The 25624-nt window shown below is 40.8% G+C and overlaps 1 protein-coding gene across 1 annotated transcript; it reads right to left on the reverse strand.

Annotated features, from left to right (window-relative positions):
- LOC137570655 (E3 ubiquitin-protein ligase TRIM32-like) lies at nucleotides 1-25317 on the reverse strand. The gene is made up of 2 exons (XM_068279360.1): nucleotides 24962-25317; nucleotides 1-795 (listed from the first exon to the last, which is right to left on the reverse strand). The coding sequence occupies exons 1-2, from the start codon at nucleotides 25306-25308 to the stop codon at nucleotides 411-413; spliced, it is 732 nt and encodes a 243-aa protein (XP_068135461.1). The 5' UTR covers nucleotides 25309-25317; the 3' UTR covers nucleotides 1-410.
- Between the last annotated feature and the right edge of the window lie 307 nt (nucleotides 25318-25624).

Raw genomic sequence — 25624 nt, forward strand, 5'->3', positions numbered from 1 at the left:
ATAAGTAGTGATAAAATTATTGGCGAATGAATGGGAGGTGAAAATTGCTCTGTTGCATAAGGTGAAAAATTCTTGTGGGCTGAAATGGTTAAAGACAGAAGAGTTAACTTTAGGTTTGCCTGAGGTAAAATGTTCCCTGAAAACTACATGCCTTATCACCATGGTGATAACTTTAGAAATATTATTAAAAACAGAAGCTTAGTGAATTGAGGCCAATGTCAGAAACACCTTATCTGATGCATGCTTGTTCAGGGTCTATGGCCAAAAATATTAGAGGCAGAGGCTCAGCAGGATAGCAAGGCAACTGGTAATGCTTAAAAGGAAATAAATATGGCAGCCTCCATATCACTCTCACTTCAGATGTCCTTTAAGTCTAAACAGAGATGATGTAACTCTATTTCTGTAGGATATTAGATGCACCAATATGCAGGAGGTGAAAGACAACCAATCTTGCTTTCTGCCTTTCTCATCCTTAGTGGAACAGTTTGTGTATTTTCAGATGGCAAAGCATTTATAGAGTAGTCATTGAGCGTTTTTAATATCGGCTTGTGAAACAGCAGTTCCAGGTCACTGGCAATAATTGCAATGTTTTTCAAGGATTTGGACAGACTTCCAAGTTTGAGTTTCTCCAGTTCAGCCTCTTGTATTATCTCATCCAGACGGTCTTGCTTTTCCTTGCAGTCATTGATGGCCAAGTGAATGTGCTGTCTGTATTTTAGGGCTGCTGACTCCACATTTTCAGCCTTGTGTAGCTTCTTTGCCATGTGCTGCAGAGCACAGCTAGGACACAGTAACCTTGTCAGGAAAAATAAATGATACATTCAAATATACTCAGATTAATTGTGGTATATTTCATATAATTCCTCCAATTAGTAAAATTATCTTTCTGTTAGCACCGGCATAAAAACGATCGGATTAATTAATGTTATAAAATGTCAGCTGTCACATTATGGTACTGCTTTATTCTTGTTCATTGCAGATGTTTGCACAGAAACATAATCAATGTTGTTTTCCTATTTGAATTGAGGGTGACATAAATACCAACAGATAAATATTGTTTATGGACTTGTCATAAAAACAGTGCCGCTTGAGTAGCACTAGTAAATCTACGGTATAAAGTATTGTATTTGTGGTTCTTGATTCAATTATAGTTAAAATAATACATAGTTAACAGTTTTCTCCCCAGACATTTTTTACAGCCAGTGGCATGAAAAAGTAGGCAGTTGGGGTGCAAACGGGAGAATGCAGGGCTGGTGCAACTCTGCTTACAGCATAGGTGGAGGATAAGGAGGCCAGCCAACTACAACCAGGTGCTCACCAAAATTAGCTGGGTACAGCACCTGGCTTAAAGAGCCTGGGGAGAACACTGGTTGTTTACAAGGATCACTCTCTTAGATGGAGAAGTTATGTCTGGGGAAGTGTTTCTGTTTTGCTTTTTTAAGTCTAGTCTCTCTGCATACTCTCTTCCTTTTGATTCAGTATAGTATGTTTAATCTCTTGTACTCACCCAACTATAGTCCCTGGCAGGGGACCCGAGGGCCAGGGGACCTGCCTCTCTTCCCCTATCCAAACATGCAGATCAATGCAGTGGAGCACACGTACCTACTCCTCTTGTCTCCTCTTCACTGCAGCCATTCAGCATGCAGCAGTATCCCTCCAGCTCTCGATGCATGTCAGCAATAGTGGAGGGCTCCTAGATATCTGTCCACTCTGTTGAGTATTAGTGTAAATGACTGCATTACATTAGGAACCCTCTATTGAGGCTTCTCGTTTGTTCAGACCGACATGCTGATTTGGAACTCCAGCAGGGAGATTCAGAGATGCTTTTGCAATGGCTCAGAATCTGTTCAGTTTTGTAGTGTTGTGGTTGTATGCTGCAGTGAAGATGAGTGTCTTTGGAACTTTCTTATTGATTACAATGATTATGCAGATACCACCCTGATAGGTGGTATGGGTGCTCCAGGGTGCCAATGCAGGTGGGGGGGCGATAGGTGCAGTGTGTGGGGAGGACAGCGGAAAACCGAGGAGGGAGATGGAGGGAGATGCAGCTTTGCTATACTTGGTATAGAAGAGCTGTGCGCAGTGAGCGGCGATGTGTGTCGTCGGGTGCGCAGAGATTTTCAATCAGTGTAACAAGGAGGTCGCAAGATTAGAGGATATTGGTGTGGGACCTTTTCCAAGGATATTGGCGTGTGAACATTTATTAAAGGTACAGGTAAGTATTTCTGGTTAATTAAGAATAATAAAATACTTTTCTTGTTTTTGTGTTTTTCTTTTATGGAAATGGGTAAGGGGTACTTTGTTCCCCTATACTAATTTCTTCTGGGAGGGGAGGGGCGGACATCTGGAGGTCCAGTTCTTAAAGGGGACTCTCACATGCCACCATGAACCTCCCCAGGGAGTCTTCGCCCCCACCTCCTCCTGGGGCACCGGAGCGAGGAAGTGCCCCTTGTCCATGGATTGGACAAGGTCTCTGGAGGGGGGGAAGGGGAAGGCTTGGCCGCCCCTCCCCCCTGGAGCACTCCTATACCATGGTCCATGCAGGCTGGTATAGGTCTGGGTGCGAAGCCCCACTCGGCCAGGGCTATGCATTCTGGCTATCCCAGCCAGCATGGGGGAACAAGGGGTTAAAGCGGATCCGAGATGAAAAACTAAATATAACAAGTGACTTGTCTATATATCTTATCTAAAGTTTAGATAGTTTACACAGCAAATCTATCTTCAAACAGCTTCAACAGTATATTAATATTTTTTCCTGTGATACAATGGGAGCAGACATGTTTTCTGCTTGTCACTATTACACAATTACACACACAGGCAAGCTTATCTGTATCTAGGCATGCTAATCTGCATATTCTGTGAAAACTCCACTCTTATCTCCTCCATTACACAGGCAACTGATCTGTATCTGCACTGCAGCTCTCAGATTGTGAAAACTCTGCCTCTGAAATCTATAGCTAGTAACACCTTTTTCACCTGCCCAGACTGAAATCCCACAATCCCTTGCAAGCGCCAAGGCACTCTGGAGAAGCTGTGGGTGTGGCTTGTTTAGTTTATAGGAAATTAGGGTATTAAAACAAAATAAAACAAGTATTTGGCTTGAGGAATGCCCTATAAACTATATGTAAGGAACACAATTATGCAAGGAGTAAAAGTTCATCTCGGATCCACTTTAAAAAGGCTCGGGAGGGGGAACACCGTTTAATTTTTTTCCCAGACTCTGAACATAAAAAAAAATTCCCAAAATGGTTAAAGTTTCCATATTGCGCCTGTTTAGCTATCCCTGCTTAAATCGTTGCAACTTCGGAAGGGTTTTCAGGGGCCCGTACGCACTGCCCATCATGAAATGAATTGCTCTTTCATTTGATTTGCTACATTATCTGTCATTTACCGCATTTAAATGTATTCTTTTTTCCTATGAAATTTGAAAATCGATTTTCTCAAAAACTTTAAGGTCTTTTTGAAAAATGTTTTCCTCTTGTAGCCACTGTCCTCCTCCATGTACCCTGAACATGTGGTGTTTCTAGCATGTAAGGGGGCTTTGCTATTATTAACCACTAAAGTCGGCAGCCATTCACCTGCCATTGAAGTCTATGGAGATTCACAGATTCGCAAATATTTGTGGCAATTCGGATTCAAGATTCGCAAACTCAAAATCTGATATTCGGCCCATCACTAATTATGAATTGTTGTATGCCGCACAGTGCTGCTTCACTCAGTGTGATGAATTCGGTCAGTGCTGTTCCAGGAAAAATGGGGGTGGCCATGCACTTCAGTATAATGCAGGGGCACCTGCACCACATCATGTCTTATAGTACAGGTTCTTTCTAGAAGCCTTTTACTCCAGCATTATATCATGTAGTGCTGTTTATTGGGATTTGTCCAATTTCTGAAGGCCCAGCTAAATTTACATTATCCTTGCAAATGGGCTGCTTTTCACACCCTTTTAGTTTTTCGTTTTTTTTACCCAAAGCTCAAGGAGCTGTAGTAGAATATTTCTCCAAGACCTCATCAAATAGTTTCCTGGTAATGAAGAAATCTAGTTGCCAATTGATGATATTGCATGACAGTATATAAAAATGCTGCCCTTGTTATAATCCATTTTCTTGCTTCCCTCCCCTCAAAACTCCCCAGTGTACTCACAAGAATCCTCAAAGTATTAGTTTCCATGGCTGCAACAAACACTTCTGGGAAGTGTTCTGGGTCTTGTTGCTGACATTACTCTTCCTGCCTTTTTGCCACTGATTGGAGCGGGCATACAGCTGCTACACAGTTACTGACCTCTCCCTTCCCACAGGTTATTGGTTGGTGAGAGGTGTTTTTTTCAGGTAAGTTATGTGGCATGAGGAATGCAGTTATATGGGAGCAGCATGGGGGTTTCTGTTGCATAGTTTGTGGAAGTAGAAGGATTTAGAAGTTACCAGTTGGCTCTTAATGTCTTGAAGTATCTAGCTAGACACTATAGTCATGTGATCCTGATGACATCAACGATTCCTTAAGTAAGAATAGTTGGTGTGTGTAATGGGGGGGGGGGGGGGGGTACAGCATTAGGTTAGTTGGGAAGGTCATTAAGGAAAAAAATAGAATAGGGCTTTGATATATTGATTGTAAAATACTCACAAAGGAACCTAAGATAATCATTGTAATGTTTTCAGATGATCCATGTAGATCCTTGATTCATCTAGACCTAGACCCTTTTACAGATTTCACATTTGATTAAAGAAACACAATGTCACATGTATAACAATAAATAGCAGCAACATATCCGACGTAAATTGCTAGCACAGCTGCATTTAGTGTTATCTAATGGAGTGCCTGCTACTTCTAGATATGTCACCCCAGCAGCAATTTAAAACTCCATAGACTTGTGTTGTAGCAATAACTATCTGCTGCTGTAGGAACATCATATTATTGCTGCTGCATTACAAGTCTATGGAGCTTTAAAAGGAACTTCAGGTGAGAGACCTATTTAAGCTGCCTTATTTAATTCCTTAAAGGAGTCATCAGTCAAAACAAGCTCCCCCTGTTCTACTTACCCAGGTCTTCCTCCAGCCCCTTGCAGCTGACATGTCCCACGCTGACCGCTCCGCTCGCAGCCACCGGCCTGTGGTCCCCGGCGGTGCAGAGGCCGACCTCCTCTAGTGCGCCTACACGAGCGCCGATGTCAATCAAGTCCACGTTGTCCACAGTTAACTGTACAGACAATGTGGGCTTGATTGAGAGCGGCGCGCGTTCAGGCGCAGTAGAGACGACCTCAAGGTCAGCAACTGCACCGGTGGGGACCCTGGGCCAATGACTACGCACGGAGCTGCGGCATGAGACATGTCAGCTGCAAGGGGCTGGAGGAATCCCCGGATAAGTAGAATGGGGGGTAGCTTGTTTTGATTGATGACTCCTTTAAACAATTTCAGTTGTCTGGCAGTCCAGCTCATCTTTCAGGTCAGAAGGGTCTGAATCACACAAGTGAAACAAGCATGCAGGTAATATTGCCAGACTTTTGTCGGAAACATCTCACCTGCATGCTTGTTCAGGGTCTATGGCTAAATGTAATAGAGACAGAGGATCATCATGCAGCCTGGCAACGTGCATTATTTAAAAGAAAATACATATGTCAACCTCCATATGTCTCTCACCTTGAGTTCCCTTTAAGTGATATTACCCAAAGTCTCAAAATGAGATAAAATAAGCATACATAAGATAAAATGCAATAATAAATAATTGGCCCTTTCATTTGATATTAGTAAAATTACACTACCGCTAGGTTTGCTACAGTAACTGTCATTTACTGCATTTAAATGTATACTTTTTTCCTTTGAAACTTTAAAATCGATTTTCTCAAAAACTATAAGGTCTTTCTGCAAAAATGTTTTTCCTCTTGTACCCACATATCTCCTTAATGTACCCTGAAAATTTGGTGATTCTAGTTTGTAAGGGGGCTTAGATATTAAATGCGAATTTTCGCCTTTCGAAACGAAAATAGTATTTATTTTCGCGAAAATTTGGCGAAAATAATATTTGCATTTTCGCTCATCACTGTTACAGATAAATGGTATACTACCCCAGTTGGTTCCAGAGATTAAATATATCAAATGATAATTATAAAATGATTGGATGAATCAGCAATAATCAAAAAATGTGCCTAACATGTTGAGAAGCCCCACCAGGTATCAAAATTCTGGATGATCAAATCTCTAAAAGCTCTTCCTATAGCAGTGTTACCTGGTCAGTATTTTGACAACCACATCTTCTCTGGTGAAGCTAGCTGGAACATTTGGAGAATGCTTTACTCTAGTGGGAATTACAATTGGGCCACTTATGTTACTGGGACTCATAGTAATCACATAGCCTACTAGAGTTAGGTTCATTTTAAGGTCTTGTGATATTTTCACTCCCAGCACACTCAATTTAATTCTGATTTTTAAGTCATAATCAGCATCTGATTCTGACTTAAGCGGCCAACATGCTGTACCTCTATGAGAGTCCACCATTTTTGCTTTGTTTTTGTAAAAAAAAAATGTTTTGAGTGTAAATGGCAGTTTTTGCTGTGAAACCGACTTTTCTATGAAAAGCTGATTCATCTCTACTGTTAAGTTCTCATAGTTTGTCCTTCTCATTGTCCTGTTCCTCTGGCATTAGAATCCTCACAGTGTCCAATATGCTGCATTCTATCATACGGCCGTCAATGATCATAGGTAATGTAAAAGCCTGTATCTTATACATCAGTGATGACATTAATTCTATGGAATTACTGCAGCTTCATGAATACTGCTGCAGTCAGTGAAATGGATATCTCCACCAGGTATGAATGACAAGTCCTCTTTAACTATTTTCAGCTTCTTGTCACTATGTCATTTTATCAGTTATTCATCTCAACAACTCATGAAAAGATTTAATAGTAGAATGTGGTTGTGAGTAATTGCCACCTGTTCATATCATTCATACTGTGAAGGAAGCATCCCATCAGTCAAAAGAAGATTTTTGATAAATTATTACTTTGAATTTAAGACATGTACATTATAGCTCACAAAGGTAGCAGCACAGTAGGATGTACTTATGGAACATAATCTTAGGAGATACTGTACATCTTAATTTTACCATTACCTTGAGGTTAATTCTGAATTCCCTATCTACTTGTACAGTACACGGTTGCCCAGTGGCTGGATAGTCTACTGGTTAAGGGCTCTGCCTTTAACATGAGAGACCAGGGTTCGAATCCTGGCTAGGGTACCTATTCAGTAAGCAGTCCTACAACTTCCTAATGCTGGTAATACACAATAAGATTTTTCAGTAGATTTACTGTCCGACTTTCCGAGCGTTTTTCTGATAGTTTTTTTCTGATCGATTCCCATTCACTTCTATGAAAAATTGATCAGAAAAACAATCGAAAGTAAGATCGGACCTGTCGGAAATTATGTATGGAACCAGCTATCTGCCAAAAAAATCTCATGGTTAATTCCCAGCATAACAGTGCAGGGTGGACCCTTGAGCATGCCCTCTTTGAGTCCAACAGGTGAAAAGCACTATACAATTTTTAGGATTATTATTGTTACTTCAGTAGCCATCTTTCACTCCAATTGTGCACTCCTTAAAGTGTACCTGAGATAAGTTAAAATAAGAAATGTATACATACCTGGGGCTTTGTGCAGTCCCTTGAGGCTGATTGGCCCCTGCCGTCTTCCTCCGCTGCCTGGATGCTCTACTATGGGTCCCAGTAATTCCATCAGTTGGAGCCGGCTGGCACAGGCACTGTCAGGCCGTGCGTGCTCCCCCGTCACACTCCTGTGGCTGTGAGCGCTCTGCGACTGTGCTGTAGTACTGCGCAGGAGCAGAACTCTCCCGGCAATGGGAACGCTATGGGGGCACGCATGCGGCCAGGCCGCGCATGCGCACTACGCCCAACTAGCTGAATTACTGGGATCCATAGCAAAGGATCTGGGTGGTAGAGGAGGACAGCGAGGGACCAATCAGCTTGAAGGGTGCTGGAGAAAGCCCCGGGTATGTATAAATTTCTTCTTTTAACACATCTCAGGCTTCCTTTAAAATCCTCAAATGCGCTTTATTGCTAGACTATATAAAAAAATAAAAAAGTCACCCCTTTAAAGTGTTCATATGTTACTGAAATTGCTGTGGCACTGATGCATGAAATGTTTCTCACTTATCCTTTTCTCACCATATCAAATTTTCATTACAGCAAAATAAATTATTTTGAGTAATTTTTATTTTAATTTTTTTCTTTCCTTGCTATTTTATAGATAGGTGAGAAGAGGATAAGGAGAAAAAAACAATTAGAAATTTTTAATGCATCAAGGCTAGTATAAATAAAATGTTTTGTTTTTTTTTAATTATTATCCTTATCAACAGAAATACATTTGTTCATGTGGAAATGAAAACAGATCTCTGCAAAGTGATTTAAATTCACTGCAAACAAATAAAATCAACACAAAATAAACAACTGCCCACGTATTCACCTCGATTTAACTCCACTGAACCATAAAATAATGATTCCCAAGCTTGCATGATTAGTTAAATGGAGATGCAGGCAAGGTATTTTTAAATTATTGCATTATAAATATACAGTTCTGGAAAGTCCAGAATCTAGGGAGCCCTTATCACAAGGTAACCTTCAAGATGAGGACAGAATAATGCTTAATCAGCCTTTAACAAATATAATGAGTGTGGCATAGCTGTGCACTCTGCAAAGAACAGGCTGTCCACCAAACATAAGTGCTGCAACAGCTGAAAAGGTCATAGGTGTTGGTGGATGTGAGTGGAGACACTGTACAGGCCCATATGCAATTAACTTTTTCTCGCGAGTTATCTCCTAGGAGATTTCATATTTTCTTTAAAGAGAATCTGTATTGTTAAAATCGCACAAAAGTAAACATACCAGTGCGTTAGGGGACATCTCCTATTACCCTCTGTCACAATTTCGCCGCTCCTCGCCACATTAAAAGTGGATAAAAACAGTTTTAAAAAGTTTGTTTATAAACAAACAAAATGGCCACCAAAACAGGAAGTAGGTTGATGTACAGTATGTCCACACATAGAAAATACATTCATACACAAGCAGGCTGTATACACCCTTCCTTTTGAATCTCAAGAGATCATTTGTGTGTTTCTTTCCCCCTGCAGCTATCTTCCACTGAAGTGTCAGGCTGTTTCTTCCTGCAGAGTGCAGACAGCTCTGCCTGTATGTAATTCCTCAGTATGTGAAAGCCCAGCCAGCTCAGAGGAGGATTTATCCAGCTTGTAAAAGATAAGAGAGAAGAGAGAAGCTGCTCTAATCTAAATAATACACAGGCAGTGTGCAGAGAGGGGCCTGGAAGGGGGAGATGCATCACAAAACCACAACACTGAAGAACTTGGCAGCCTTCCAGACACAGGCTGACAAGTCTGACAAGAGAGAGATAAGTTGATTTATTACAGAGATGGTGATAGTAAAACGTGCTGCAGTAAGCCAGAGCACATTAGAATAGCTTTTGCAACTTGTAGGATGATAAAAAACAGGATGCAATTTTTGTTACGGAGTCTCTTTAAAAAATATGGTAATGTTTCAGAATTTTACAAATGAAAAAGTACCCAAAAGAGGGTGAAAAAGTACTATTGAAATTATTTTGCGTAGTTTCTTGAAAAAAGAGGAGAAATCAAGAGCCCCAATAGTGTATTATTGTTGATGGATAATCATAAATTGATTGTATACGATTATATTCACAAATATAGGTTGCCAGACATAGGCAACCACTGATAGCGCTTGCGGGGATATTAGGCCTGTCCCCTCTCAGGCTAAGATGTCGCTCTCCGTAGACAGAAAAAGGTGAGCACACCCATCCAACAAGTGGATAATCGTTCAGGAAGATGACAGAGGCGCCAGAAGGAATAAAACACTGTAACATTTCTAAAATGAAGTTTTATATTGCCTGAGGAAGCGGGCTTGGACCCGCGAAACGCGTTGCGAAGATTGTTGGAGTGAGAATAAATTGTTTATAACTAGCACCATTGTGTCCTTATTGGGGAGGTAAGTCATCCTTTACCCCCCATTTTAGAAGTTTCTACAGTGTTTTATTCCTTCTGGCATCTCTGTTATCTGCCTTGTGTAGTTTCTTGCTTGCTGGGGGTTTAAAGGGCACTTTATGACAAGGTGTGAAAATATAATGCGTGAGAAAACGTGATTTGCATATGGGCCTGTAGGTATCAGTGTTGTGGTAAATGCTGTTAATTCGCAAAACAAAACTTGGTAGATATGTATGTAAATATAAAGGTAATCCATGATCATGCATTATCAGTTGAGAAATGTATTGGTTATATTTTTGGCCATTGCTGCAAAGTTTTGTGCCCCAGTAGCAGAGGCGTAGCTAGGGCTTTCAGCGCCCGGGGACAAAGACTATTAATGCGCCCTCTAAGGGGAGAAGTATGCATGCCCCACCAAAAAAGGGGCGTGACCATGCAACAGAATTTGTGTGTGGTAATGGCTGGAGCCAAATATACATGACCTTAGCAGTGGTGTAAAAGGTCTGCCAGGGAAGTTTAAGCTCTGCCATAGTGTTTCCACCCAAAATACATGTAATCTGACAGAATTTCACCAAAAATACATGTAATTAGGCAGAGGTTCCTCCAGAATACAGATAATATGACAATGGTTCCCCCAAAATAGACGTAATCTGGCAGCAGTGGTTACCCCAACATACATATAATCTGGCAGCTGTTCCCCAAAATAGGTACCCCTAGTATAGGTAACCAGGTCTATAGGTGTCCCCAGTGGCAGTTAACCAGGCCTATAGGTGTCCCCAGAATAGGTAAGCAGGTGTATATGTGCACCCAGTATATGTAGCCAGGTGTATATGTCCCCTGTATATGTAGCCAGTGGTATATGTGCCTAGTATATGTAGCCAGGGGTATATGTGCCCAGTATATGAAGCCAGTGGTATATGTGCCAAGTATATGTAGCCAGGGGTATTGTAATCCCCAAAATAGGTAGCCAGGGGTATATTAATCACCGAAATAGGTAGCCAGGTGTCCCCCCCAACGGGAGCCCAGAGAAGAGGGAGAGCAGTGGGGAAGAGCGGACGCCCCCCCCCCTTACCTCACCTTGGGTTTCCCCCTCTTTCTTGGTTCCCCCTCCAAATATGAGCGGCGGGCGACAGAACACTTACTCTATTCCCGGAGGAGTAGACCGATCTGTGCTCTGCTACTCTGATCTAGACTAGACCAGAGTAGTGGAGCACAGAACTTTCTATGCGCCGTGTATAGGGTAAGTGTTCTGTCACCCGCCCCTCATATCTGGAGAGGGGAGTGAGAGAGAGGGGAAGCCCCAAGGTTAGGGAAGGGCGGATGTCTGCCCTTCCCCACCGCTGTGCCCACTGCTCTCCCTCTTCTCTGCACTTCCGCTATAATTAAATAAATATATATAAAAAAAATCTCAGGTCACAGCTGGGCGCCCCTAGGAACCCAGCACCCGGGGGAACATGATCTACCCTGCCCACCCCTAGCTACGCCCCTGCCCAGTAGATGGCTCCAGTGATCAGTTAGGGATGAGCAGGCAATATGCTGGAAGTCAGATTCACAGTGAATTAGTTTAAGACAAATTCTTTCTGATCCCAAAGAGATTAATGTTGCATTGAAGTCTATGGCACTGATTGTAATGGTTAATTGATATGACGGGCTGTAATTTCCTGAGCTCCTCTATATTTTAAGGGGAATAGTGGTAGCATGTCAAAACATTTTTTTTTTCAAAAAGAAGACCTTTTAGTTTTTAAGAAAATGTATTTCAAAATCTGGGCAGGGAAATACACATGAACAGTCCCACTGAAACATTTTTAGCTCATTGTGAAGCCCCCAAACATGATATCCTCACCAAATTTGGGTCTCCACCCTCTGAGTGGTACCAGCCCACATGGCTCATACGATTGGGTGGTACTATGTAATGCTTCTGTGGTGGAGAACCCCCCTCCCCCCACCAAAGCAACCTTGCTCAAGGTTATGGAAAAGGGACTCATCTCCACCTACAGTGCCCAGAAAATGATGGGGTAACTACCGGCAGTCAGTGACTTATGGTAAGATCTGAAAACTCCCTTTAGCTTCAAGGGGTGGGGGATCCCAGACGACATCATCCCAACTTAGGTTAAATGTATATACTATACATATTCATTAGCAAACACCTCAGTGGTGCTGATTGAGATCGGAGCTGCTTTGCTGCCAAGCGCTGATCTCCAATGACAAGAGCTTTAGTTTTATCAATATTAAGTTTCAGATAGTTGTCATTCATCCACAATAACACACTTTATCAAACATAACATTCAAACTATTGTAATTTCCTCTCACATAATCCATTCTGATTTGCGCCGGGCCTAACAATTTCCAAGTGTGACTCGACCTTTTTTTTATTAGCAGGTAGAAGATTAACATAACTTCTGTTACATATTAATGAGGGTGTTGAAATCTAGGGGTCATATTATTAGCCCTGTTTCCCTGAAAATGAGACCTACCCAGAAAATAAGCCGTAGCATGATTTTTCTGGATTTTTGAGGATGCTTGATATATAAGCCTTACTCCAAAAAATTAGGCCTAGCAACAGTTCATAAAAAGATTTTTTTTAAGTGTGCAGGCAGCTATGGTATACATGTAAATAAGTAAAATCCATTGACAATACAATGCAGCAGGACAGATGGACCCTTCACCAAGGAAACCACACAAAGAATTGCTCTCAGTAAACTTCACGAGACCCAAAACAATAAGGGTTGGCAAGTGATTGGCTCTCTGTATGTAGATTGTTGTAGATGGAAAAAGGAAATAGAGTCACAAAAATGAATGATGGAATTCATAGTTTGGAGAATTATGATGATGTTCCAGCAGGAGATGATATGACTATATTTGAATAAATGTTGATTTATTTATTTTTTTCAAGAATAAATGTAGATTTTTGTTCATGGAAAAATAAGACAACCGCTGTAAATAAGCCCTAACAGATCTTTTGAAGCAAAAATTAATATATGACCCTGTCTGATATTAAACAGGGATCTTGGATTCCATTATAAGCAACAATGCCCATCCTCTCTGCGGTGGTAAATGATCCCCACTTAATAACCAATTACATAGAAAAAAAATAGGCATTGTGAATATGTTTTATGAACATATTTCCCTAACAAGAAAAAATCTTTCTACCACTAGTATGTTAAACAAATAAATAAATAAATATATATATATATATATATATATATATATATATATATATATATATATATATATATATACATATATATAGTGCTCTGTTGTTGGTTATTTAGATTACTGAGCTGTTGAACAATAAGAATGAAGAGCTCTTTAAGACACTATAAGACCGTGGGCCTCTTTAAAGTGTACCTAGGGTGATATGTGACATGATGTGATAACCATGTGTATGTACAGTACAAAACATGTTAATAACCAGGCTGTTTTACTTGCTTTATTTTGCTGGCTGAAATAGTTAATTTTTAGGCTTGGAAGTGACAGTGTCTGTCCTGTCAGTATCTTGTCAGAAATATAGTAAACATCACTGATCAGCAAATTACAGCCATAAAAGTTTTCCTGGCAGAATACAACTTCTGAGGACAGGAGAGAGCTAGGACAAGGTCAATAGTTCATGTATTTTTACTCTGGGGAACTTAGACTGTTACCGATTAGAGATAGTAAAATATTCAACCTACTTTGTGAATGTTTAAATATAAACGTAAACCATAGGATACTTAAAGTCATTTTTAGGAGTAGGAGGATAAATATAATTGTTTATCTCATCAGTTTATTTTCACCTCGGGTTCACTTTAACAGTGGACTGAATGTTTTGGTTCCTGCAGTATCTTGCAAAGTAATAATACACTGACTGGGAAAGGCAATGTCAAACTAATGAGCCACAATAAAGGTGCAAAAGAAGACAGATGTCAATGTTCCACATTTATTAAAATATTAAATAAGGGCAATCAAAGCCATGAGAGGGGCCAAAATCTTCTACGATGCTATACAGCTACTTACTTACAGCTGTTAAATAAAATAAGGATTCTGATTGGTTGCTCCAATTGTATATGTCCCGCCTTGCTAAATCTGTCCCAGTAAAAAAAGTTTACAAGGCATTTTGGCAATTTAAATTGACAATATTCATAAACAGCATGTGCTTTATATTAGGACTGAGGTATGAGACATCAATTTCTTTATTTTACAGCCACCCCTTGCATTATCTTTATCCTGTTTAATTCTATTATTGATTGACATAGCATTATCCTTATCTGTAACATTCAAATCAAGACATGGGTGAATAATACATAAATGGTGTACAACATAATGTATGTGGAAGTAAATAACACACTTAATTGTCTAACAAAAAAATATAGCGGTTACAAAAAACAAACAAGGAGAGAGTCCTGTCTTCATAAGCTCCCAATCTGACAGGCTTATTGTACTATAATGATTGCCATTCACCTAGAAATTTATCACCACTTACCCCACTAGAACTAGAAGTAATTATTATGTGTTATTTCCGTACACCGATTCATCTACTCTGTGCGGTGCCTCATAATTTATTATTGTACATTATTATTCTGCATTTATATATGTATTTATAATTTGCTAATATCTAAAGCCACCTTCCCATAAATCTTTTTGCTACTGCCATGAAGTAAAGATTACTTAAATTAAACATTTTGTATTAGTGCGGTTTTTGGCTCATTAACAAACATTTTGTCATCCTCTTTGATTAGCTTGAATGCTGCATGATAGATTCTGCCATTGACTAATAGGGAGAAGATAGTCTGCCTTCAGGTTCACTGTGTGGTAGTAATATAAATTAAAGCATCTATCCTCTTCTCTATTCAATCCCTCCTTCTTTCATTTTATTACTTGATTTATCCACTGATATAGCATACATTTGTTGGTAGATGACTAGGAGTTCTCACTCAGGTCCTCTTGTGGTGAGCAGTAATTTCATTGGTGGATTTTGCATCTATGCAGTGTTCTCCCCAGAAATTGTTTACCAGCCGGGTGGCATGAAAAAGTAGTCGGGTGGGACGCAGAGCCGGTGCAAATCTGCTTACAGCATAGGAGGAGGAGGAGGAGGTGAGCCGATGGCAGCCGAGTGCTCACCAAAATTAGCCAGGTGGACCACCCGGCTAAAAGAGCCTGGGGGGAGGGGGAGCACTGCTGTGGAGTATGTACAGTTTTCACTTTCATGTAGTCAGTTAATGGATGTTAGCACTTAAAAGCTACTATGAGACACCTTTGCTATATATAGTACAGCATTTTTCTAGCAGTATTTAGTGCTATCGAAAGATTACAAAAAATAATATAGGAAATAATATAGGATTGTGAGCTGATTTTAAAATTTCACTAGACCCAGAAACTGGCAGTGACAAGGCCAATTTCTTTTTTCCATGGTAATGGGGACATTAATAGAGCACCCTGTGGTGTTACTCTTTGAAAAGTGGTTTTCTCTTCCGCCATTGACTTAAAGCGTATCCGAAATGAAAAACTAACTATAACAAGTAACTTGTCTATATATGTTACCTAAAGTTTAGATAGTTTAAACAGCAAATCTAGCTGCAAACAGCTTTAATAGAATATGATTATTCCTGTGATACAATGACAACAGCCATGTTGTTTGCAAACATTACACAGAGGCAGGCTTATCTGCATCTTGAGCAAAAAAACCTAATCCCCCCTCCTCCTCTCTCCTCCCCTATGCCTCTGAAATCTCTGGCTTGTAATACCTCCCCCTCCTCCTGCCCAGACTGAGCTCCCATGAGCCTTTGCTACTGTCTGAAAGTGCCTAGGCTCTCTGAAAACCTGTGGGTGTGGCTTGTTTAGTTTATAGGGAATTAGAGTATTAAAACAAAAACAAAAAAGTATTTGGCTTGAGGAATGCCCTATAAACAATAGGAAAGGTGCACAAATATGCAATGAGTAAAACGTCATCTTGGATCCACTTTAAAAAGGAATGTATAATTATTTTGTAGCATACAAAAATAAATGTCCACATTTCACCCTGTTCTAAAAAACGTTTTGCTTTTTAGCTAATACCAAATGCATTAATAATCGCTGTTTTTAAGCAGAAGTTGGTATATAATTACTGAGTGGCTGAATGGTGTGAGCGAAGGTTATTTGATCTTTTTTTATCATGTTTGTATACAGGTAGTCCTCGGTTAACGAACGAGATAGGGACTGTAGGCTCGTTCTTAATCTGAATCCGTCCTTAAGTCGAGACAGCGCTGATTTTAATGTTTCTAAGTACATTTACATTGCTCGAAAGACGCCATGTGTGTGGGGAGGTGAGCAGATACACACCGCACACCTCCCGTGCCCTAGCGTCACCCTCTGCCATTGCAAAACACCTCTGTATCATTACACAGGTCCGCGCCCTCTGACCCGGATACTATACTGCGCTGCGCATGCGCAGTATGCCGGGTCGCCTCCTGGCCTGCGTCAGAGGACGCGGATCTGTGTAATGATACAGAGGTGTTTTGCAATGGCAGAGGGTGACGCCAGGGCACGGGAGGGGTGCAGTATGTATCTGCTCACCTACCCACACACACATGGCATCTTTAGAGCAATGTAAATGTACTTAAAAACATTTAAATCGGCGCAATCCGGTGGTCGCGGTGAAGTCATCGACGGGGCGGAGCAATCGTCGGGCCGTTTGTATCGGCGGGGCGTTCGTAAAGCGGGCGTACGTAGCCTGAGGACTACCTGTATTTATTGTATTAAGATGAAACGTGAAATATTAGACATAATAACTTGATTTTGTGCTTGATGCTCAAGAAGAGAGTATTGTGTGCCCTGCCGCTTTGCCTCCTCCTTCTCCAGAGCGACAAAATGCTTTGTGAGGCTGCAGTCTATTGACTGTTCTGCACGGCACTTTGCCACAAAATGTCGCTTAAAGGATATCCGAGGGGAAAATAAACTTAAAGAAAAACGGTTGTTTCTGTCCTCCTTCTCCTAAAAATTACTTTTTTTTTTTTTAGAAAGCCCACAGTTGTATTTTATATTTTAACCTAGTTTTTAAGTTTTTACTGTTTCATTGTCTCTGCTCAGTGACACCTTCATTGAAGTATGCCAGAGCTCAAATCTATGAATTATTGACCCTTTTTATCTCTTTTCTGCTCTCAGAAGCCATTTACTGACAGAAAAGTGTTTTATGGCTGTAATTACTTATCAGTGAGGGTTATGCTATAGTCTGACCGGATCGAAACTTGCAGATATAACAAATAACACTTTGCAGTAATTGTAAACCCAAACTAAACATTCCTTCACTTGATCTCCCTTCTGGGGTGTGCCATTTCAACATGGTGGCCAGAGTGTTGGAATGTATTGCTTCTGTGTCATGGGCACTGCCATCTTGCTTTTTTGCAAGTGCAGAGATTGACATTTCCTGCAGAGCTTATCAAGGCCAGAATTATGCTTTTGCCGCTCCTATGTTAAGTATGTTGGGGCTCCCCTTCCATGTGCAGCAGGGCTCCTCCCACTCCATGTGCAGCCCCCTCTTCCATGTGTAACATCCATGTATGCAGCGCCCCTCTTTCATGTACAGCTCTTTTGAGCATCAACGTCCCTTTTTCACTTGTTGATGACCATTTGCAGCTTTCTCTTTCATATGTAGCAACCACTTTTCATATTCAGGTGGGCTGTAGCCTAACAAGGCCTGGGCCTTTGTGGCCTTTCCAAAAATCTGGCCCTGGAGCTCATACTTCTAATCATCCGACATGTATTGCAGACACAAAAAAGTGCTTCATGTGCCTAAGCACATCAGAGAATGAAAGCAACCTGGCTAAATAGTGAGACAGTGCTGTTTATATCCACAGCTCTTTACTATAGTAATATACAGTGGGGGAAAAAACAACATTATTTTCTCAAAAATATATCAAAAGTGCAAATAAAAAGCATATTTGGAATCATCTTTGTTAGAATTCACCTAGACCTTTTGTTTCTGAAAAAGGTTTCCAGGTTTAGGTGCAGTATATTTAAATATATTTCACATTTCCAAAAGTAAAAATGCCTACTCACAAAAATGTCTGTCCTTTCATGACACCAAACTTGAAATGAAAATCTCTGATTTAGTTCATCTTTACTTGCTAATTACATTGCAAACATTTCATGCAAAGTTATAAAATAATTACATAACTAAACCTGACATCATTCGTTAAACTCCAGAATGACAACTTCACAAATGATCTGATTGTAATTACAGTCCTGCAATACTGCATCTGCCATACTCACAGCTGAATATTTCAGATCAATTACAAACCTAATCATTTTAACTTTTATCATGTACAAATATGTTATGGCTGCACATACTGAGAGCCTGATTATCTAAGCTAGGATCACCTAAGAGCACCTGAATGCCAACAATAGATGCAAACAGCGAGCTACCACATTGCTGTGTATGTCAAGCAGTGCACATTTCTTTATGCACACATGCACACTGATGCATCCCTATAGGCTTTCCAAATCTCAATAGGGGAGGGAGGGTGTGTGTGTCTGGAACCCCAGTAACGTTTGTGTGTGGGGTAAGGGGGGGGGAGAAGAGGGGGGGTAGTTCCTACCACAAGTCTTCCCCCCTCGGTCCCTATTCCCACATATTTTTACCACATTGTGTGGGTAGTTACCTTCCTGACCATGGACAAGTGGGCTTTACAAGAGAGGGGAGATATGTCTTTCACATGCTTGCATAGCCCAATTATGTTAGTATTTTTAGGTGGCAGGTCTCCATGCTGGTTAGCTGACACATTCTGGTTGTAGCAGCCTGCATTGGAGAGGAGGGGTTAAAAGAAGAGCGGGGGGGGGGGGGGGGGTGCAGGGGAATCATACTGATTAAAAAAAAAATCAGTATGATACATGAATAAACCCGAAGCTAGTATAGAGCATTTAAAGCAGTAGGCAATATGTGATACAGAGTGCTAAAGAGATCTCGGCAATAGAAATTACAGGCTGATACAGCGCTGCAGGGCGAGAGCGCTAACCACTACGCCACCGTGCTGCCCTTATTCAATTCACTTTTTTCTCCTAAGTTTTCTCTAAGGAGATCATTTTTTTTATCTTCTGTTATAATAAATGCCAAAAAATAAGTGAAAAAGTATTGCCAAATTATGCTGAGTATTTATTTGCTTGCTGGTGGCTTAAAGGGCATTTTATTGATGCAGGGTGAAAATATCACCTTGGAATAAGCTTAGGAGAAAAGATAAATTGAATATGGGTCTTTATCAATAAAATACCTTTCAAAACAAGTTTGATATTGCTTTTCGTCCCTACTTTTTGATATATTTTCAACTTCAAGGGACTGAAAATGTATTTTTTCTAGCTAAGAAGAAAATGTATAATTCGGGAGGAAAGTCAGGAGAAAAGTTAATCAAACACAGGCCATAAGGTCTAAAGCCTCATACAAACATTAGATGGTTCTCACATGAGGTGGTCAGTTGGGGTCATCTCTGCCAAGAACCTAGAGTGTACAGCCTCTCTAATGCATCAATGAGAGATCCAAAGTACCAGATCATCTCAGCATTTTTTGCCTTCTTACTCATCCTGCTCAAAGCCACTCAATCATGTGCTGCGCCATTGTCCCTCTTCTGACCTCCTTAGCAACATAACTTGTTGTGAAACTGTAGCCTTAGGACATGCCTGAACACACTTGGCCCTTGAACTGATACCTAACCTGAGGGATTGAGTCCCAAACCCTGAGAGCAACGTTTGTTTTTTGTGTGTATATGCACCTTAAGTTGAACTATTTACTTATTACATTACAGATACTAGTGAGTTAACATTGATTTAGACTTTTGGGGTCTGTATTGGGCATACCTATGAATCGACCGCCGGGAAATTTGGGTGCAGAGTAAAGCCGATAAATGGCTCACCCTGCTCCTGCACAAGACCCATCTGCGTTAACTACTATTCCCCCTCCAAGCAGCCATGGATAGTAGGGGGAAGATGTAATTCAGCTTCCAGCTATTGCTGGAGGCCGAATTAAAGTGTTTTTGTATTAATTTGTGCTCCATCTTTTGACGGCACACAAATTACTCACCGAGCGCCACTATAGCCGTAATTCCTAATATGGCCATTGGTAGGGCAAACCTCCTACACTGTTTTTACAGCGATCGCTGTATTGGTTAGAAAATGAAGAATGCTTGCTTTGCTTTTGTCAGAATGTGAAAAATGTTGGGAAATATCTAAGGTTTATTATCAGAAACAGAAAGTTTCTTAACTAATCCTCACTGAAAGAATGAAGCTGAGGAGCAAGCTGCAGAAACCATAAACTAACTTCTCAAGAACCATTATCTTCCATAAGGCAAACAAGAGATTGTGTAACCATAACATGTCTAAGTAAAATGTTACTATTGTCAGTAATGTTTATCCAGTACAGTTGCTAACAACTGTGACACATTAAAGCAACCTGTAGCTTCATTGACACTATAAGTTTATTAAAGCTACAAGTCTTCTGTGTGCCAAAATACATGGACATATGCTTTTTTGTCTTCTGACTTTGGGAGGAGTTTGCTAGTTCTCAATAGGTCTCTTAACAATCTTAACACGTTTCTGAACCTATATACTTTTATAAAACAAAATGCCCCTAATCTAGGTGCTGCACAAGTGTTTTTGTAAGTTAATGTTTCAAGGCCTGATCTGCTACATCCGTGATCGGGAAAAAGATAAAACTGATCAGATATTTATAAAGCAGAACATGCTGCATGCTGCCTTGTTGGTGGACATGTGTGTGTGTTCCATGATGACAGATCACGGAATGTATTATTATTATTATTTAATCCCTTCCCGACCGCCTAACGCCGATAGGCGTCGGGAAGGTGGCAGCCCCAGGACCGCCTAACGATGTCCAGTCCTGGGGCAGGGTTTTACAGGGGATCGTGCATGCATCCCCGCTTGAGTGCGATCGCCGCTAGGAGTCTGTTAGATGGCAAAACCGCCGTCTATTTACATTGTGCAGCGCTGCAATCAACTGCAGCGCTGTACTGGGTACAGCTGTGTCACTCGACTGTCCCCTAGAGAGGCTCTGATCGTGATCCACTGTCATAGGCTGATGCCTATGAGAGAGGATCACCGTGATTGGCTGGCCAGGTAGGGAGGGGAGTAGTTAAAATAAATACAAAATAGCAAAATGTATTTTAAAAAATACAAATAATTACATAAAAAATAAACAAACATTACACCAGGGATCAGAACCTTCAGATCAGAACTTTCTTTTGGTGGGCAGAAAAGGGGGTGGGGGGGGGGAGTCACTTACCTGCTAAGTGATATGGCTCTGCAGCAAGCTGTTAACCCTCCTGGCGGTATAAAAAAATACGCCAGGAGGCAGCGCGGCAGTTTTTTTAAAAAAAAAATTTTCTATATCATGTAGCGAGCCCAGGGCTCGCTACATGATAGCCGCTGCTCAGCGGCATCCCCCCGCCCTCTTCGATCGCCTTCGGCGATCTCCGATCAGGAAATCCCGTTCAAAGAACGGGATTTTCTGGAGGGCTTCCCCCGTCGCCATGACGACAGGCGGGATGACGTCACCGACGTCACTGACGTCGGGTCGTCATTGGGAGTCCCGGGCCACCCCTCGGCGCTGCCTGGCACTGATTGGCCAGGCAGCGCACGGGGTCTGGGGGGGGGGACGCGCGCCGCACCGTATAGCGGCGATCGGGCGCGCGGCGGCGGCGATCGGGGTGCTGGCGCAGCTAGCAAAGTGCTAGCTGCGTCCAGCAAAAAAAAAATTTAACAAATCGGCCCAGCAGGGCCTGAGCGACTACGTTCGGGGTTACCGCCAAGAAGGTTAAAGTTGCAAAGCACTAAATTGTAAAAAATAGTCTGGTCACTAGGGGAGTGTAAGCCTATGGTCCTGAACTGGTTATTGTGACTTTTATACATTGTAGCCCCTCCCATTGCTCGCTAACTCCTTATTCACCATACAGGTTAGTTTGTCCGTGATGTGGATGAGGCTCTGCCCCTTGACCAAAATACCAACCCACATGGATGTTAACATTAGGATGGCTCCTTGCAAAAAGTGATAAAAATTACAAACTCTTTCCCATCTCCATGTGCAACCAAAAATAAGAGTGAGCTTATGGTTCTGTTTGACCAAAAAAAGCACCTACTCAGATACAAAGGTAAAGAGTATTTTACTGTAGTAACATTCAAGTACTATAAACCTGTTTGTATCCCAATATACTTTTTTCTGCTCTGCAACTTTTCTGTCATGCTTGCCTTCCCTGCCTCTTACATCTCTTACCCATCTTATCATTTGCATATCTTGCTGGGGCTTCTATTTTCAGCCGGTCCATTTTTAGTCGGTATGCAAAATATTCACATATTATGTTGTTTTGCAGCTTGCAATGAAGAAACTCATACTGAAAAATGTTTTTCCAGCTGTATTTACTCAAAGCAGCCGCATATTTCAAGTCCAGGGGAAAAAAATCAAAATCAAAACAATCACTGAGATGGATAAAGGATCACCTCTAGGACGCTACTTTGTGGCACCACCTTTTGGTTTAATGAGATCCTTGAGTCTGCTCAGGTATTTTTCTAGCAACCTTGCACAACAAGTATTTACCCGCTCATTCGGGACCGCAATCTTCAATTTATTGTGCATATTTTTTTTATAGGGTCTGGGCTGTGACTAGGCCATTAAACCACAGTCATAGTTTTCTCCTTCAGGCATTTTGGGGTCCGATTTGGTTTGGATCATTGTCACATTGGAAGCTGAACCTAGTTCCCATTCAGGGGCTTAACAATAGCCAGTGTAACAGTATGTAACAACTGTAAGGGTCACAAGGGGGCCCCGCTCCTGCTATGATTTGCAGAGAAAACCATCATATCTTACCTTGTTTGAGCGATAAGAGAGGGCTTCACTCCTCTGCATTTTTGCATCGGTCTGTACAGCCCATTTACTTGCAGCTCCTGATGCATGAAACCTGATTTGTAATGACAGGAGCTGCAAGAATGAGTTAAAGTATGAAGCTCCACTGCCTCTACTCTGCTATATCTTGAGCAGTGGAGGGGGTGGGTGAATTTGCACACAGGCTGGTCCTAGGAGTGTTGTAAAAGGCTACAAAGGAACTCCTAGGAGTGTGAAAGGGGCTACAAAGGACCAAAAAGCCCATTTTTCAAATTCAGTAGTGATGCATGTGGGAGACATCATATGCTTACTCCAACCTGAATTACCGCAAAAACATCTTCTATTTTGAGAAGGCAATCCTTGGTTTTGCACTTCTTAGTTATTATTGTGTTCCTAGTAATTGATAAAGCCTCTGATTTCTTTTCCATCTGTCTCCTGATTTGCTCATGCTCATCTGAATCCCTGTGATCTCATTTATTTATTTATTTATTTTTTTGGGGGGGGATCCCATAACTATTTTTTATAATTGTCTTTCTGAAGTATTATATCTTTCACATGGCTGTTGTGAGTTGCATTGTGTAAATATAGCTGTTTAAAAAAAAATAATGTGTGTGTCTTCATTTCAGGCTTTATGTGAATATTTTGAAGGGTGTGATTTCTTTTTTTTATGCACTGTATCAGTGGAAAACTCAAATATCCAACAACGGGTATTCAGGGAAGCTTCAGTCGCTCTCATTTTAATATCGTTTTAATTAAAATGAGGATTTTTCTTGTGAATGCATCCTCTCAGTCTTACAATAAGTCCCTGATAAATAATGTAACATTAGTTTTCTAATACTGATGTATCACCTCCAGTGTGTAGAATGTAAGCTGTCACTTTTTTTTTCAAAATTGATAGTAAACTAGCTGCAGCGTGTTTTGATCCTAATTAGAAAAAAAAAGTGCTTCTAAAAATGCTCTCATTGCTTCTGAAGTGTCTCCTCCCTTTTGTTTGGCAGTGAATTCTTATTTTGTATTCCGCATTCATCCCTTTCTACAGTAAATAGTGACAGTGACATGCCAATATGTAAAATCACAGTTAAATCAATAATGTAAGAATATTGTATTATTGATCATCATCTTTATATATTGTATGTTCACTTCAACTGACAGCCAGCTATGACTTTCCAAAATGGTCAGCAGGCTGAAATTGCACTTCCTTGCAACCACGACAACACTCTAGAGAAAAGGCTGCCAAGACAATCTCAGCTTTTTGCATGGATAGCCATCTACACACCTTCGTATTATTTATGTGCAGCTTAACTACTCAAATGAATGTAAACAGTGACATGCCTAACTACCACTTAGTGTTACAAATGACTGTATTTCATATGAACATAGCAAAAACGAGTAAGCAATCTCAAGTAACGATTGCTGCTATCCTTTGCAATACATGGAGGTGAACTGAAGGGACTGCTTTTTTTCTAAACAAACTAGTTAATAAAATAAAAGAGGTTACGCAAAAAAAAAAAAACACATAAAGTTAAATTGTTACCAAATTAAACGGCAAAAAAAAAGTTATGCCAAGTGTGAATTTGTTATAGTTTTGGTGGTTTTTGTTTCTAATAATCTTTTAATGTGTCAGCAGCTATAATGAGTTGAAGAGGGATACCCTGCAAAGGGGTTAACTGGCTTTATACCGCAAACATGCCTTTCATGGAACTTCAGCCATCCTCATTAAAAAGACTGACACATTTGCTTTCCTGTTGCAAGGTTCTCTTTCCGTGGCAGATTCCCAGCCACTTCCAATAACGACTTATGTTACCTGACTGTTCTTTGCTTTCAATTAAAAATAATGATTTACACCATAGCAAGTCTCTTCTGCAGCTTCAAATACAAATCTCCAGCTTTTTACTGTCTAGCCAGATAGTGCACCTTGCATATGCAAAACCTGTTCCATCCAGTGCTGTGTGCTTGAATGAATATGTATTACATGGTGAAGATCGCGGTTACATTTATAGATTTTTATGAACCGCATAAATTACACTATGCGTTTTGGGGAATGTTTGTTCTACTGAGAATGGTGTCATTCCTGAATCTCCAACCTTCAGAAAGTAATTCAACTTTTAACAATCTGTTACTGACCTTTGACATTGGTAGCAGAAGAAGTCCAGTTTCTCATCTTTGTGCTTTTTGCAGTATTGTTTATGCGTTTCTTCAGCAGTTAGGAAATTAATGATGGCAAAGTTATCAGAGAGGTGAGGAACTCGCCACACATTCAGCATTGGGGTTGTTTGGCGACAGCTTGGACATCTTAGGGCTGGATCATGCTCATTAGCGGGTAGAAGCAGGGTATCGCAGAAGAGTTTCTCTAAGCAGTTCCCACAGAAGGTATGGCCACAGCACAAGAGCTTTGGTCTTCTGTCTGTTTCAGAGTATCGCTCAGTACAAATGGCACAGTGCAATAACTCGTGTAAGCGAGTGGAAAGCATAGCTGCTCTGTTTCTGAAGCTCGCATCCGCTGCTAGCTGATATGTTTATATATGCGTGGCTTGACATGTTATTTATTATGCAGTATCAAGGCAACAGATTTGTCACGACAAGTGTGAGTGTGCTTTGTTTAGCTAATCATTGACTTTTCGTCTTGGCAAATCTTTGTTATGGCTGAACAAATAATCCACTGAATAGCTTGCCTGCAAATAAAGAGGGCACATTGTACAATAAATGAACAGCACCATTAGTGGCATATATACTGTGTATTGACTAGAATATGTTATGCAACAGTTTCATTATGACAGTGTTTCCAAT

The sequence above is a fragment of the Hyperolius riggenbachi genome, chromosome 4, assembly GCF_040937935.1.
Source record: "Hyperolius riggenbachi isolate aHypRig1 chromosome 4, aHypRig1.pri, whole genome shotgun sequence".
In the NCBI taxonomy this organism is placed as follows: Eukaryota; Metazoa; Chordata; class Amphibia; order Anura; family Hyperoliidae; genus Hyperolius; species Hyperolius riggenbachi.

What these genes read in the sequence shown, in the direction of transcription:
- LOC137570655 (XM_068279360.1), bottom strand. Translation starts at nt 25,308, where the DNA reads ATGCTTTCCACTCGCTTACACGAGTTATTGCACTGTGCCATTTGTACT. An exon ending in TTCTGCTACCAATGTCAAAG is followed by an intron (nt 796 to 24,961) that starts GTCAGTAACAGA and finishes TTTCCTGACAAG; the next exon opens with GTTACTGTGTCCTAGCTGTG.